The following is a 15000-nucleotide window of genomic DNA, read 5'->3' on the forward strand; positions in this document are numbered from 1 at the left end:
AGGAGAATAAAAGGAGGAGGAATAAAGACAACAAGAAGAAAGAGGTAGAGAAGGAAGAAGAGGAGAATAAAAGAAGGAGGAGGAATAAGACAAGAAGAAGAAAGAGGTGGCAAAGGAAGAAGAGGAGAATAAAAGAAGGAGGAGGAATAAGACAAGAAGAAGAAAGAGGCGGAGAAGGAAAAAATGGATGATAAAAGGAGGAATAAGACAAGAATAAAGAGGAGGAATAGGAGAAAAAATGGGAGAAAAGGGAATAAGATACGAAGAAAAAAAGGTAGAGATGAAGGAAAAGGTGAATAATGGGAGAAAATGTAATAAGACAAGAAGAAAAAAAGGGTAGAGTGGAAAAAAGGGAGAATAATATGAGAATAAGGAATAATACAAGAAGAAGAAAGAGGTAGAGAAGGAAGAAGAAGAGAATAAAAGAAAGAATAACATTAGAAGAAAAAAGAGGTACCAGAAAAGGAGGAAGAGGGTAATGAAAGGAGAAGGATAAGGTAAGAAGAAGAAAGAGGTAGAGAAGGAAGAAGAGGAGAATAAAAAGGGGAAGGATAAGGCAAGAAGAAAACAGAGGTACCAAAGAAGAAGAAAAAGAATAATAATAATAATAATAACAAGAAGAAGAAAAAGAATAATAATATTAGAAGGATAAGGCAAGACGAAGAAAGAGGTAGAGAAGAAAGAAGAGAATAAAAAGGGGAAGGATAAGGCAAGAAGAAAACAGAGGTACCAAAGAAGAAGAAAAAGAATAATAATAATAATAATAATAATAATAATAATAATGATAATAATAATAATAATAACAAGAAGAAGAAAAAGAATAATAATATTAGAAGGATAAGGCAAGAAGAAGAAAGAGGTAGAGAAGAAAGAAGAGAATAAAAAAGGGAAGGATAAGGCAAGAAGAAAACAGAGGTACCAAAGAAGAAGAAAAAGAATAATAATAATAATATTAATAATAATAACAAGAAGAAGAAAAAGAAGAATAATAATATTAATAAGAAGAAGAAGAAGAAGAAGAAAAAGAAGAAGCAGAAGAAAACAAGAAGAAGAAGCAGAAAAACAAGAAGAAGAAGACAAGAAAAAACACCTGCAGCTGAACAAGAACAACAACAACAACAACAAAACAAGAAGCAGAACAACAACAACAACAACAACAACAAAACAAGAAGCAGAACAACAACAACAACAAAACAAGAACAACAACAACAACAAAACAAGAACAACAAAACAAGAAGAAGATGGAGAAGAAGAAAAACAAGAAGAAGAAGCAAGAAGAAAAACAAGAAGAAGAAGAAGAAGAAGCAAAAGCAGAAGAACAAGAACAAGAAGAACAAAAAAAAAAAAAGCAAGGAGAAGAAGAAGAAGAAGAAGAAACAAGTACTGTTTCAAATTACCTCGACTAGACTTCCCGTACCAATTTCCGACTGCAGCCACCACACCAGGCCAACCTGTTGATTGTGCCAATCCGCTGAGAACCTGAAGAGAAAGAAGGACAATATAATTTTTTTTTTGTTGACAATCGTGTGGTTCTAGGTGTGCATACGCGCTCGCATGAGTGATTGTGCGTGCGTATTTCATTGGGCTTGTAGCAATACTGGTTTTCCAACTTAGGGTTGTAGCTTAGGTAATGATGATGATATTAGTAATGATAATAATGGTAATAATTATAATAATAACAACAATATTATTATCATTATAATAATAATAATAATAATAATAATAATAATAATAATAACAACATTTTTATTACTATTATTATTATTATTATTGTTATTATTAATAATAATAATAATAATAATAATATTATTATTATTATTACTATTATTATTATTATCATTAATAATGATAATAATAATAATAATGATAATAATAATAACATTATTATTATTATTATTATTATTATTATTATTATTATTATTATTATGTCGGTGTCTCGCAGGAAATTTTTATACAGCCCCCTCGTCCCGTCCCTTTTAGTCGCCTCTTACGACACGCAGGGATAACGTTGGCGCTATTCTAATTTTTATATGCCCCCGCGGCCACAGGGGGCAAAGGGTAAGGGAGATGTGCATGAGTGTTGTAATTCAAGAGGTATTAGTTTGTTGAGTGTAGTTGGAAAAGTGCATGGTAGAGGATTGATTAATAGGATTAAGGATAAAACAGAGAATGCAATCTTGGAAGTACAGGGTGGTTTTAGAAGAGGTAGGGGTTGTATGAATCAGATTTTTCCGGTTAGGCAGATATGCGAGAAATATTTAGCAAAAGGTAAGGAGGTGTATGTTGCGTTTATGGATCTGGAGAAAGCATATGATAGAGTTGATAGGGAAGCAATGTGGAATGTGATGAGGTTATATGGAGTTGGTGGAAGGTTGTTGCAAGCAGTGAAAAGTTTCTACAAAGGTAGTAAAGCATGTGTTAGAATAGGAAATGAAGTGAGTGATTGGTTTCCGGTGAGAGTGGGGCTGAGACAGGGATGTGTGATGTCGCCGTGGTTGTTTAACTTGTATGTTGATGGAGTGGTGAGAGAGGTGAATGCTCGAGTGCTTGGACGAGGATTAAAACTGGTAGACGAGAATGACCATGAATGGGAGGTAAATCAGTTGTTGTTTGCAGATGATACTGTACTGGTTGCAGACACAGAAGAGAAGCTTGACCGACTAGTGACAGAATTTGGAAGGGTGTGTGAGAGAAGGAAGTTGAGAGTTAATGTGGGTAAGAGTAAAGTTATGAGATGTACGAGAAGGGAAGGTGGTGCAAGGTTGAATGTCATGTTGAATGGAGAGTTACTTGAGGAGGTGGATCAGTTTAAGTACTTGGGGTCTATTGTTGCAGCAAATGGTGGACAGATGTACGTCAGAGAGTGAATGAAGGTTGCAAAGTGTTGGGGGCAGTTAAGGGAGTAGTAAAAAATAGAGTTGGGCATGAATGTAAAGAGAGTTCTATATGAGAAAGTGATTGTACCAACTGTGATGTATGGATCGGAGTTGTGGGGAATGAAAGTGATGGAGAGACAGAAATTGAATGTGTTTGAGATGAAGTGTCTGAGGAGTATGGCTGGTGTATCTCGAGTAGATAGGGTTAGGAACGAAGTGGTGAGGGAGAGAACGGGTGTAAGAAATGAGTTAGCGGCTAGAGTGGATATGAATGTGTTGAGGTGGTTTGGCCATGTTGAGAGAATGGAAAATGGTTGTCTGCTAAAGAAGGTGATGAATGCAAGAGTTGATGGGAGAAGTACAAGAGGAAGGCCAAGGTTTGGGTGGATGGATGGTGTGAAGAAAGCTCTGGGTGATAGGAGGATAGATGTGAGAGAGGCAAGAGAGCGTGCTAGAAATAGGAATGAATGGCGAAGCGATTGTGACGCAGTTCCAGTAGGCCCTGCTGCTTCCTCCGGTGCCTTAGATGACCGCGGAGGTAGCAGCAGTAGGGGAGTCAGCATTTTGAAGCTTCATCTGTGGTGGAAATGTGGGAGGTTGGGCTGTGGCACCCTAGCAGTACCAGCTGAACTCGGTTGAGTCCCTGATTAGGCTGAAGGAACATAGAGAGTAGAGGTCCCCTTTTTGTTTTTTGTTTTGTTTCATTGTTGGTGTCGGCTACCCCCCAAAATTGGGGGAAGTGCCTTGATATACGGATGGATGGATTATTATTATTATTATTATTATTATTATTATTATCATGATAATAATAATAATAATGTCAATTCCTAATCATTTCTAAATTGTTGATCTTTACTTTGAAAAAAAAATTATTACTTTTGTTGATAATTATTGCAACAATGCAGATTAGCAGAGAGAGAGAGAGAGAGAGAGAGAGAGAGAGAGAGAGAGAGAGAGCGGCGCTATGCGGTTTAGTTTTTTGAGCTGTTTATAAAAAATGACATTTTCTTAACCCTGAACACAAGGTCTGTGGAATATGAAAACACTCATAGGTATCGATAAAGGCATTATGTAAACACGCCATGTTTGTCCTAAAATCATAACATTGATATTTGAAAGGCAAAAGAATGTTTTCCAAGGTTTAGCGATATCGAAGAGTATTGTCAACAACGAGAAACCACGAGTCCCTCGCGTGAATTCGATTGGTGCTTGGACATCGAGATAAAATACACCCCCACGCCCTTCACCCCCTTGGAGAAGGGGGTGGGGTGTTTGGGGAGAGGGGAAGGGGAGGGAGATAGCGGTTGTCTTCTTTCGTTAATCTTGTTTATCAAGACCAACATCGAGACAAAGTCTCCGATTGGTCTATGGAAAACTGGATCGAACCAGTTACCGCCACAGCTGGGAGGTTTTGGAGAGCAATGAGTTGGCATTGAACTTGGTGGCCCTTTTGAGATTGAAGGTCTGTTGGGATAAAAATAGACTAAACTGAAGTGCCACAGATATCTATCGATTGGAGGAAATACATCAAACGGAGAACTTACTAAAACAGTTTCTTTAATTGTCTTTTTTTCTCTCCGACTTTCGATAGGCAAAGTTAAGGAAAGTTGAGTCTAGCCATTACTAAGATGGGTAACTAACCAGAATAAACGGAAACTTTTGGCGCAAAGAAAATGGTAGTTGTCACTGTAGTATAATTTTCCTTGCGCATAATTATACATCTTTAAAATGTCCATCTTTAATGGAAAAATAATTCAATTAATTCACTACTTAATCGATAAATGGTACAGAAAAGAGGCAAACATTTACATACTGCGATAGTGGGTATCAGTTGAGGTCACTGTATCACAGAAAGTCTAGTCTCGAAACCAGAGATGTGTAGATGTGTGGGTTAGGTTGTATGACATAAAATTGTAAAAAGCAGAATGAAAATAATCTTGAGACCAAAAAGACAGTCGATGTCCTATATTATATATCTCTCTGATAAAGAAACTAATTAGAATAAAATATGAAAAAACTGTCTGGAAATTCTAACAGTTCTGGAACCTAGTCTCCTTGTACAAATGCAACATCAGCAGAATTTCAAACCCTTGGCGATCTGTGTGAAGTTTTTGAGGGTTAAAGGCCTCTTATGAATGACAGAGGCAAGGGACAGTGGCATTTCACTAACAAGCAGGACAATGCCCTAGAGACTGACCATATATACATATGATCAGCGCCCAAGCCCCCTCTCCATCCAAGCTAGGATCAAGGAGGGCCAGGCAATGTTTGCTGATGACTCGGCAGTAGACCTATGGGCTTCCCCAAACCGTTGCCCCTCCATTCCTAGCTCACAAGGATGGTGAGGTTGCAGCGCCCTGAAAAACTATGAAGTTTGAGCGGGACTCGATCCTCAGTCTGGCGTTCACCAGTCAGGGACGTTACCACATTGGCCACCACAACCCTTAATTGTTCATCAAAATTATTAACTATTACCCTGCAAGTAGCCTCATCTCAACATAGCTGTGACTCTCATCATTTATTTATTTCCTTATTTCCTTTCCTTACTGGGCTATTTTTCCCTATTGGAGCCTTTGGGCTTAAAGCATCTTGCTTTTCCAACTAGGGTCGTAGCTTGGCTAATAATAATAACAATAATAATAATAATAATAATAATAATAATTAATTATTGGCCCTTTCCACTCTGGCTTACCAACTATTTAAACTTCAACTTATACCAATTTTAAACAAATAATTTAAGCCAGGTAGATTTCCAAACCATAACTTGCTGATTGTAGGTTAAATCACTTGATTAAGTCATCATAATTTAGATCTAGTGCGTTATGATTATCACTGATGTTCCAATTAAAACCTAACATAACCAAACCTACTATAGGTTATCCCATGAGCCCTCACTACGCCGTGATCCAGAAAACTGCAAATTAATCAATCACTAGGCTGATACTTTCCCATATTCGTTGTTACAGGTTAAACATTCGTCAAGATACTGAATATATTATCAATGACAAGTTCATTAACATTTTTAATGAAAATCTTCATATCAATCTTCTGAAGGTTTAATGAATGCTAGCACTAAAATACTTCTTGTAATTGAGTTTTATTACCCGTAGGCCTATGATAAATAACATTTTTTATGAAAATCTTAATCTTAGTCTTCTGAAGTTCGTGGTTTAAAGAATGCTAGCACTGAAGTACTTATTATAATTAGGTTTTTTTTTTTTTTTTTTTTACGTGTAGGCCTATCATAAACAACATTTTCAATGAAAATCTTATTTTTAATCTTTTGAAGGTTAATGAATGCTAGCACTAAAATACTTCTTATAATTGAGTTTTATTACCTTTAGGCCTATCATAAACAACATCTTAATGAAAACCTGAATCTTTTAGTCTTCTGAAGTTCGTGGTTTAAAAAATGCTAGCACTAAAAATACTTCTTGTAAATATTTTTTTTTCTTCCTGTAGGCCTATCATAAATAAAATTTTCAATGAAAATCTTAATATTAATCTTCTGAAGGTTTAATGAATGCTAGCACTAAAATACTTCTAGTAACTGAGGCTTTTATTCCCTGTAGGCCTCTCATAAACATCATCTTAATGAAAACCTGAATCTTAGTCTACTGAAGTTAGTGGTTTAACGAATCCTTACACTGAATTTGAAGTCCTACAGGACTTACCTGAGCCAGGAGGAAGTACCAGAGCTGATGGATGCCGAACGTATACCCGAGGCCGAACATGACGTTGAAAAGACCCGAGAGAATCATGCCGATGCCGAGGAAAACTCGAAGGTCCATTCTCTCGGCGATGGTGCCACTGTAAGAATATTTGGTGAGAATTTAAGAATTTGTTACGTGAATATTCTTATTTAAAGGTTTAAAGGCCGCTCATGAATGGCATAAACAAGGGACAGTGACAATGTCCTAGAGACTGAACATTTATTATTATTATTATTATTATTATTATTATTATTATTATTATTATTATTATTATTATTATTATTATCATTTGGTAAGCCACAACCCTAGTTGGAAAAGCAGGATGCTATAAGCCTAGGGCTCCCAACAAGAAAGATAGCCCAGTGAGGAAGACAAAAGGGAAAATTAAGAATTTTAAGAACAGCAACAACATTGAAATAAATATTTCTTATATAAACCATAAAAAATTTAACAAAACAGGCGGAAGAGAAATTAAATACAATAGTAGGAACGAGTGTACCCTCAAGCAAGAGAACTCTAACCCAAGACAGTGGAAGACCATGGGACAGAGGCTATGGTACTACCCAAGACTGGAGAACAATGATTTGATTTTGCAGTGTCCTCCTTAGAGCTGCTTACCATAGCTAAAGAGTTTCTTCTACCCTTACCCTTAAGAGGAAAGTAGCCACTGAACAATTAGAGTGCTGTAGTTAACCCCTTCGTTTTATTTTGTTAGTTTTTATAGTTTATATATGAAATATCTATTTTAATATCGTTACTGTTCTTAAAATATTTTATTTTGATTAATAATTACTTCTCTTATTTCCTTGTTTCCTTTCCTCACTGGGCTATTTTCCCTGTTGGAGCTCTTGGGCTTATAGCATCCTGCTTTTCCAGCTAGGGTTGTAGCTTAGCTCGTAATAATAATAATAATAATAATAATAATAATATGATCAGTGCTCAAGCTCACTCTCCACCTAAACTAGGACTAGGGAGGGCCAGGCAATGGCTGCTGATGAATCAGCAGGTAGACCTATAGGCTCTCCTAAACCCTCTATAGCTCAGAAAGATGGACAGGTTGCAGACACTATAAGAAGCTATCTATAATTTTAGATAGAACCTTTAGTTCTTTCATTATCTAAGTATTAATTAATATGTGAAATGTCTTGATGCTTTGATTTTTTATTTATAAATAATTTCAGTTTTTATTCCGGAATTTAAAATTCGTTATATATTTCTTGGATCAAATGATGATAAATAAAATAATGAACAAAGATGGTGGAAACATTTGAAATAAATTCACATTTAGAAAATCTTATGAAATGACTGAAAATAGCAATAGTTATAAAACATCAACTAAATCAGTATTTCCGATAAATGAATAAAAGCTAAGTAAAGAATAGATATAATTCTCTCTCTCTCTCTCTCTCTCTCTCTCTCTCTCTCGTTTTGACTTCAGCATATCTCTCTCTCTCTCTCTCTCTCTCTCTCTCTCGTTTTGACTTCAGCATATCTCTCTCTCTCTCTCTCTCTCTCTCTCTCTCGTTTTGACTTCAGCATATCTCTCTCTCTCTCTCTCTCTCTCTCTCTCTCGTTTTGACTTCAGCATATCTCTCTCTCTCTCTCTCTCTCTCTTTCGTTTTGACTTCAGCATATCTCTCTCTCTCTCTCTCTCTCTCTCTCTCTCGTTTTGACTTCAGCATATCTCTCTCTCTCTCTCTCTCTCTCTCGTTTTGACTTCAGCATATCTCTCTCTCTCTCTCTCTCTCTCTCTCTCTCGTTTTGACTTCAGCATATCTCTCTCTCTCTCTCGTTTTGACTTCAGCATATCTCTCTCTCTCTCTCTCTCTCTCTCTCTCTCGTTTTGACTTCAGCATCTCTCTCTCTCTCTCTCTCTCTCTCGTTTTGACTTCAGCATCTCTCTCTCTCTCTCTCTCTCTCTCTCTCGTTTTGACTTCAGCATATCTCTCTCTCTCTCTCTCTCTCTCTCTCTCTCTTGTTTTGACTTCAGCATATCTCTCTCTCTCTCTCTCTCTGACTTTAGCATCTCTCTCTCTCTGACTTAAGTATCTCTCTCTCTCTCTCTCTCTCACCTGACGAAGATCCCAAAGGCATAAGCGAAGAGGAACGAAGAATCCACGAAACCTAGAAGGGCCGCTGAGTCATCAGTATCTAAAAGATAAAAACAATGAATCAATTATTAGAATAGATGCTCACCAGAACGTCAGCCGGGCAAGCCCAATCCCCTACTGTGGTGCCCAAACATAGCATTTCCCTCCCCAGTAAATAGCTTAAACTCTAGGGTGGGATCGATTTGATGTCATGTGAATGCTAGGCGAGCACGTTGCCTCTGTACTATTCAGGAATAGGATTGGTTGGTTGAAAGGGTTTGCGTATCGCCATGATCAGCAAAGCTGTACTAGTCAGGGCCGCCCATACTAGGTTGGTTTGCTGTGAAGAATTAGACGAAAATCTCCCACCATCACCAATCGTCAATGGCCAACGTGGTTATGAAAATGGCCAAATCCCATAAATGAATTGACATGTCTGAGGCCATTGCTCTGCAGTGGACTAGAAACTGCTGCATTTGTAGTTGTTGTTGTTGTTGTTGTTATTGTTGATGGTATATGAGTGACAAATTAAGGACAGGTTGTGAATGAGGGAATAGATGAATAGATGGATAAGTGTCAGTGAATAAATAGAAAATATGATTATTAATAACCGCAAATGAATGAGAAAAACTCAAAATTTCAAATAAACTGGAATAGCAATTGCTCCTAATTTCATGCAAGCTTTGGAACATCGAAAGTTTTTGGAAAAAATTAAAGCAAGTTATTAAAACACACATCAGTAATGTATTTACAGACGATGATTTGATAAGAATATGCAGAGCACCTAGTTATTAGGCTTACTTAAGTGAGCCTCAGTACAAAGTTACGTTAGATTATGTTTTTTATAAAAAAAAAATAAATAAACAGAAAGGTTAATATTTCATGGTGATATTTTTACATTAAAATTGCGCTTTTAAGTAAAAAAAAAATCTTTCATCATAGTTAAAAGCAAGTCAGCTATAGAAAAAAAAATCATAATTTTTTCTTTGAAAATCGCGCTTATAAGTAAAAAAATCTTTCGTCATAATTTAAAACAATTCATTAACTCTCTCTCTCTCTCTCTCTCTCTCTCTCTCTCTCTCTCTCTCTCTCTCTCTCTCTCTCTCTCTCTCTCTCTCTCTCTCTCTCTTTTATTTTGACTTTAGTATCATAGCAAAATAAACGTATTTGCCTTCTCAACAGTTATTGAAAAAGCTATTAGAACCAGCTATCAGATGTACTAAGCTCTCTTAACATCACAAGCTCCTAAAAAAAATCTATTAGAACCAGCTAATAGAAGTACTAAGCTCTCTTAACATCATGAGCGCCTAAAATAAGCTATTAGAACCAGCTTATAGAAGTAAAAAACTCCCATAACATCTCAAGTGCCTAAAAAAAGGCTATTAGAACCAGTTAATAGAAGTACTCAACTCACTTAACATCACAGGCGCCTAAAAAATCTATTAGAACCAGCTAACAGAAGTAACATCACAAGCGCCTAAAAAATGGCTATTAGAACCAGCTTATAGAAGTTCTAAATTCTCTTAACATCACGAGCACCTAAAAAAGCTATTAGAACCAGCTAGTAGAAGTACTAAACTCTCTCAACATCAAAGGCGCTTAAAAAAAGCTGTTAGAACCAGCTAATAGAAGTACTAAGCTCTCTTATCATCACAAGCTCCTAAAAATTCTATTAGAACCAGCTTATAGAAGTACTAAATCCACTTAACATAGGCGCCTAAAATAAGCTATTAAACCAGCTAATAGGAGTACTAACTAAACTCTCTTAACATCACAATCACCTAAAAAAAATCTATTAAAACTAGCTTATAGACAAGCTCCTAAAAATTATATTAGAACCAGCATATAGAAGTAAAGTACTAAGCTCTTTTAACATCACAAGCGCCTAAAGAATCTATTAGAACCAGCTTATAGAAGTAAAGTACTAAGCTCTTTTAATATCACAAACGCCTAAAAAGTCTATTAGAACCAGCTTATAGAAGTAAAGTACTAAGCTCTTTTAATATCACAAACGCCTAAAAAGTCTATTAGAACCAGCTTATAGAAGTAAAGTACTAAGCTCTTTTAACATCACAAACGCCTAAAAAAGTCTATTAGAACCAGCTTATAGAAGTAAAGTACTAAGCTCTTTTAATATCACAAACGCCTAAAAAGTCTATTAGAACCAGCTTATAGAAGTAAAGTACTAAGCTCTTTTAACATCACAAGCGCCTAAAAAAGTCTATTAGAACCAGCTTATAGAAGTAAAGTACTAAGCTCTTTTAACATCACAAACGCCTAAAAAGTCTATTAGAACCAGCTTATAGAAGTAAAGTACTAAGCTCTTTTAACATCACAAACGCCTAAAAAGTCTATTAGAACCAGCTTATAGAAGTAAAGTACTAAGCTCTTTTAACATCACAAACGCCTAAAAAAGTCTATTAGAACCAGCTTATAGAAGTAAAGTACTAAGCTCTTTTAACATCACAAGCGCCTAAAAAAGTCTATTAGAACCAGCTTATAGAAGTAAAGTACTAAGCTCTTTTAACATCACAAGCGCCTAAAAAAGTCTATTAGAACCTGCTTATAGAAGTAAAGTACTAAGCTCTTTTAACATCACAAACGCCTAAAAAGTCTATTAGAACCAGCTTATAGAAGTAAAGTACTAAGCTCTTTTAACATCACAAGCGCCTAAAAAAAGTCTATTAGAACCAGCTTATAGAAGTAAAGTACTAAGCTCTTTTAACATCACAAACGCCTAAAAAGTCTATTAGAACCAGCTTATAGAAGTAAAGTACTAAGCTCTTTTAACATCACAAGCGCCTAAAAAAGTCTATTAGAACCAGCTTATAGAAGTAAAGTACTAAGCTCTTTTAACATCACAAACGCCTAAAAAGTCTATTAGAACCAGCATATAGAAGTAAAGTACTAAGCTCTTTTAACATCACAAGCGCCTAAAAAAGTCTATTAGAACCAGCTTATAGAAGTAAAGTACTAAGCTCTTTTAACATCACAAACGCCTAAAAAGTCTATTAGAACCAGCTTATAGAAGTAAAGTACTAAGCTCTTTTAACATCACAAGCGCCTAAAAAAGTCTATTAGAACCAGCTTATAGAAGTAAAGTACTAAGCTCTTTTAACATCACAAACGCCTAAAAAGTCTATTAGAACCAGCTTATAGAAGTAAAGTACTAAGCTCTTTTAACATCACAAACGCCTAAAAAGTCTATTAGAACCAGCTTATAGAAGTAAAGTACTAAGCTCTTTTAACATCACAAACGCCTAAAAAAGTCTATTAGAACCAGCTTATAGAAGTAAAGTACTAAGCTCTTTTAACATCACAAGCGCCTAAAAAAGTCTATTAGAACCAGCTTATAGAAGTAAAGTACTAAGCTCTTTTAACATCACAAGCGCCTAAAAAAGTCTATTAGAACCAGCTTATAGAAGTAAAGTACTAAGCTCTTTTAACATCACAAACGCCTAAAAAGTCTATTAGAACCAGCTTATAGAAGTAAAGTACTAAGCTCTTTTAACATCACAAGCGCCTAAAAAAAGTCTATTAGAACCAGCTTATAGAAGTAAAGTACTAAGCTCTTTTAATATCACAAGCGCCTAAAAAAAGTCTATTAGAACCAGCTTATAGAAGTAAAGTACTAAGCTCTTTTAATATCACAAACGCCTAAAAAGTCTATTAGAACCAGCTTATAGAAGTAAAGTACTAAGCTCCTTTAATATATTAGAACCAGCTTATAGAAGTAAAGTACTAAGCTCTTTTAACATCACAAGCGCCTAAAAAAGTCTATTAGAACCAGCTTATAGAAGTAAAGTACTAAGCTCTTTTAACATCACAAACGCCTAAAAAGTCTATTAGAACCAGCTTATAGAAGTAAAGTACTAAGCTCTTTTAACATCACAAACGCCTAAAAAGTCTATTAGAACCAGCTTATAGAAGTAAAGTACTAAGCTCTTTTAATATCACAAGCGCCTAAAAAAGTCTATTAGAACCAGCTTATAGAAGTAAAGTACTAAGCTCTTTTAATATCACAAACGCCTAAAAAGTCTATTAGAACCAGCTTATAGAAGTAAAGTACTAAGCTCTTTTAATACCACAAACGCCTAAAAAGTCTATTAGAACCAGCTTATAGAAGTAAAGTACTAAGCTCTTTTAATATTACAAACGCCTAAAAAGTCTATTAGAACCAGCTTATAGAAGTAAAGTACTAAGCTCTTTTAATATCACAAGCGCCTAAAAAAGTCTATTAGAACCAGCTTATAGAAGTAAAGTACTAAGCTCTTTTAACATCACAAACGCCTAAAAAGTCTATTAGAACCAGCTTATAGAAGTAAAGTACTAAGCTCTTTTAATATCACAAGCGCCTAAAAAAGTCTATTAGAACCAGCTTATAGAAGTAAAGTACTTAGCTCTTTTAATATCACAAACGCCTAAAAAGTCTATTAGAACCAGCTTATAGAAGTAAAGTACTAAGCTCTTTTAACATCACAAACGCCTAAAAAAGTCTATTAGACCCAGCTTATAGAAGTAAAGTACTAAGCTCTTTTAACATCACAAGCGCCTAAAAACAAAAGGTAGGCCTAGATCCACTTACCGAAAGGCTCCCAATCGCACCAATTAGGGTTCTCTTCCACGGAGATATTTTCCGGCGGAGTCAGTCCCGTGCAGTTTTGGTTCAGGACATTTTTCACCACGGACGTCGGCTTCCGGTTGATGTGGTAGGAACAGTAGACGAAGAACGTCAAGCTTAGGATGAGAGCCTTGTACCTGGATGGTTAGAAAAGGGGACTTTTGATTAACCATGTATCACCTAAGTATAAGAGAGAAACTATAAGAGAGATTACTCGAATTATTAGAAAATGGGACTTTTGATTAACCATATAGGCCTATTATCTAAGTATAAGAGAAACTATAAGAGATTACTCGAATGGTTAGAAAATGGGACTTTTGATTAACCATATAGGCCTATTACCTAAGTATAAGAGAGAAACTATAAGAGATTACTCGAGTGCCATATGTGGATATCATGATGAGGGGTAAATGGAGATGGTTTGTGCATGGTCTTCGCACTCCCCAAGAGAGATTAGTTTACCAAATGTTTAACTGGGCTTCACAAGGCACTAGAAGAGTTGGAAGTCCCGGGTCTACGTGGTTGAGGACTATGAAACGTGAAGTAGGAGGTGATGAATGGAGAGGCATTGAATTAAAAGCTCAAGATAGAGACGAATGGCGAAATGTAACCGAGGCCCTTTGCGTCAATAGGCGTAGGAGGAAGTTATGATGATGATGATGATGATTGCCAAGATAAAGATATTGGTATTTAGTTTACAAGTTTACTAGACCATGCTCTCCATACACTGCGAAATTATGCAAAGCTATTATTTCATCTATTATTTTTTTCATAATTTAAAAGAATTCGCCACATGGGAAACAAGTTAAAATTATAGAATTAAAAAAAGAAAAAAAGTAGCCTGGCTTCCTCACTAAACGACCTGGAACTAACATCGTCAACATAACCAAACAGAGGTTTATGATGACTTGTATATTTTATGGACACTTTTGAGTAATTACTGCATATTTTATTTTGTATATATTTTGAATATACAGTATATATAATATATATATATATATATATATATACGTATATATATATATATACTATATATATATATATATATATATATATATATATATATATATATATATATATATATATATATATATATGATAAATTTTTGCACATTTAAACGTGTTTTTTCATATTTCAAATAAGCCATATATATTAACATATTAAAGTCTGGATTCTCTTAACGACCTCGGGATTAGAGCCCCAGGCGAAATCACTCAAAGACTATAGTATCAGACCGGCCGGGATTTGAACCCTGGTCCAGGAATATATATATATATATATATATATATATATATATATATATATATATATATATATATATATATATATATATATATACACAAACATATATATATATATATATATATATATATATATATATATATATATATATATATAATTCTATAGTTTTTATAATTTCAAATTGTTTCCCATGTGACGAATTGTTTTTAATTATGAAAAAGTAATAGAGAAAAACAATAGCTTTGCATACTTTGGCAGTATATGGAGAGCGTGGTCTTGTAAGCAAATACCAAGACTTTTCATCTTCGATAAGATTGTACCTTAGGTGGGTACAAAATTAGTGTACAGTCGTGGCTCAAGATGGCTACGGTACAGTACTTCAACCTTGTAACTAGGAAGGCTAATGAACAATAATATAAGTTTACGTTAGAGTGGTTAGACAAACTGTTAAAGTTACA

The 15000-nt window shown here is 35.1% G+C and overlaps 1 protein-coding gene across 1 annotated transcript in view; it reads right to left on the reverse strand.

The window, feature by feature from the left end:
- The window catches only part of MFS16 (major facilitator superfamily transporter 16), a 32700-nt gene that overhangs the window by 13599 nt on the left and 4101 nt on the right, over positions 1-15000 (reverse strand). The window contains exons 2-5 of the mRNA XM_068382116.1: positions 13265-13437; positions 8662-8740; positions 6551-6686; positions 1398-1479 (exon numbers count right to left, since the gene is read on the reverse strand). Of these exons, the coding sequence (XP_068238217.1) occupies positions 1398-1479; positions 6551-6686; positions 8662-8740; positions 13265-13437 (470 nt within the window). The remainder of the gene's footprint in view (positions 1-1397; positions 1480-6550; positions 6687-8661; positions 8741-13264; positions 13438-15000) is intronic.

The sequence above is a fragment of the Palaemon carinicauda genome, chromosome 10, assembly GCF_036898095.1.
Source record: "Palaemon carinicauda isolate YSFRI2023 chromosome 10, ASM3689809v2, whole genome shotgun sequence".
Classification (NCBI taxonomy): domain Eukaryota; kingdom Metazoa; phylum Arthropoda; class Malacostraca; order Decapoda; family Palaemonidae; genus Palaemon; species Palaemon carinicauda.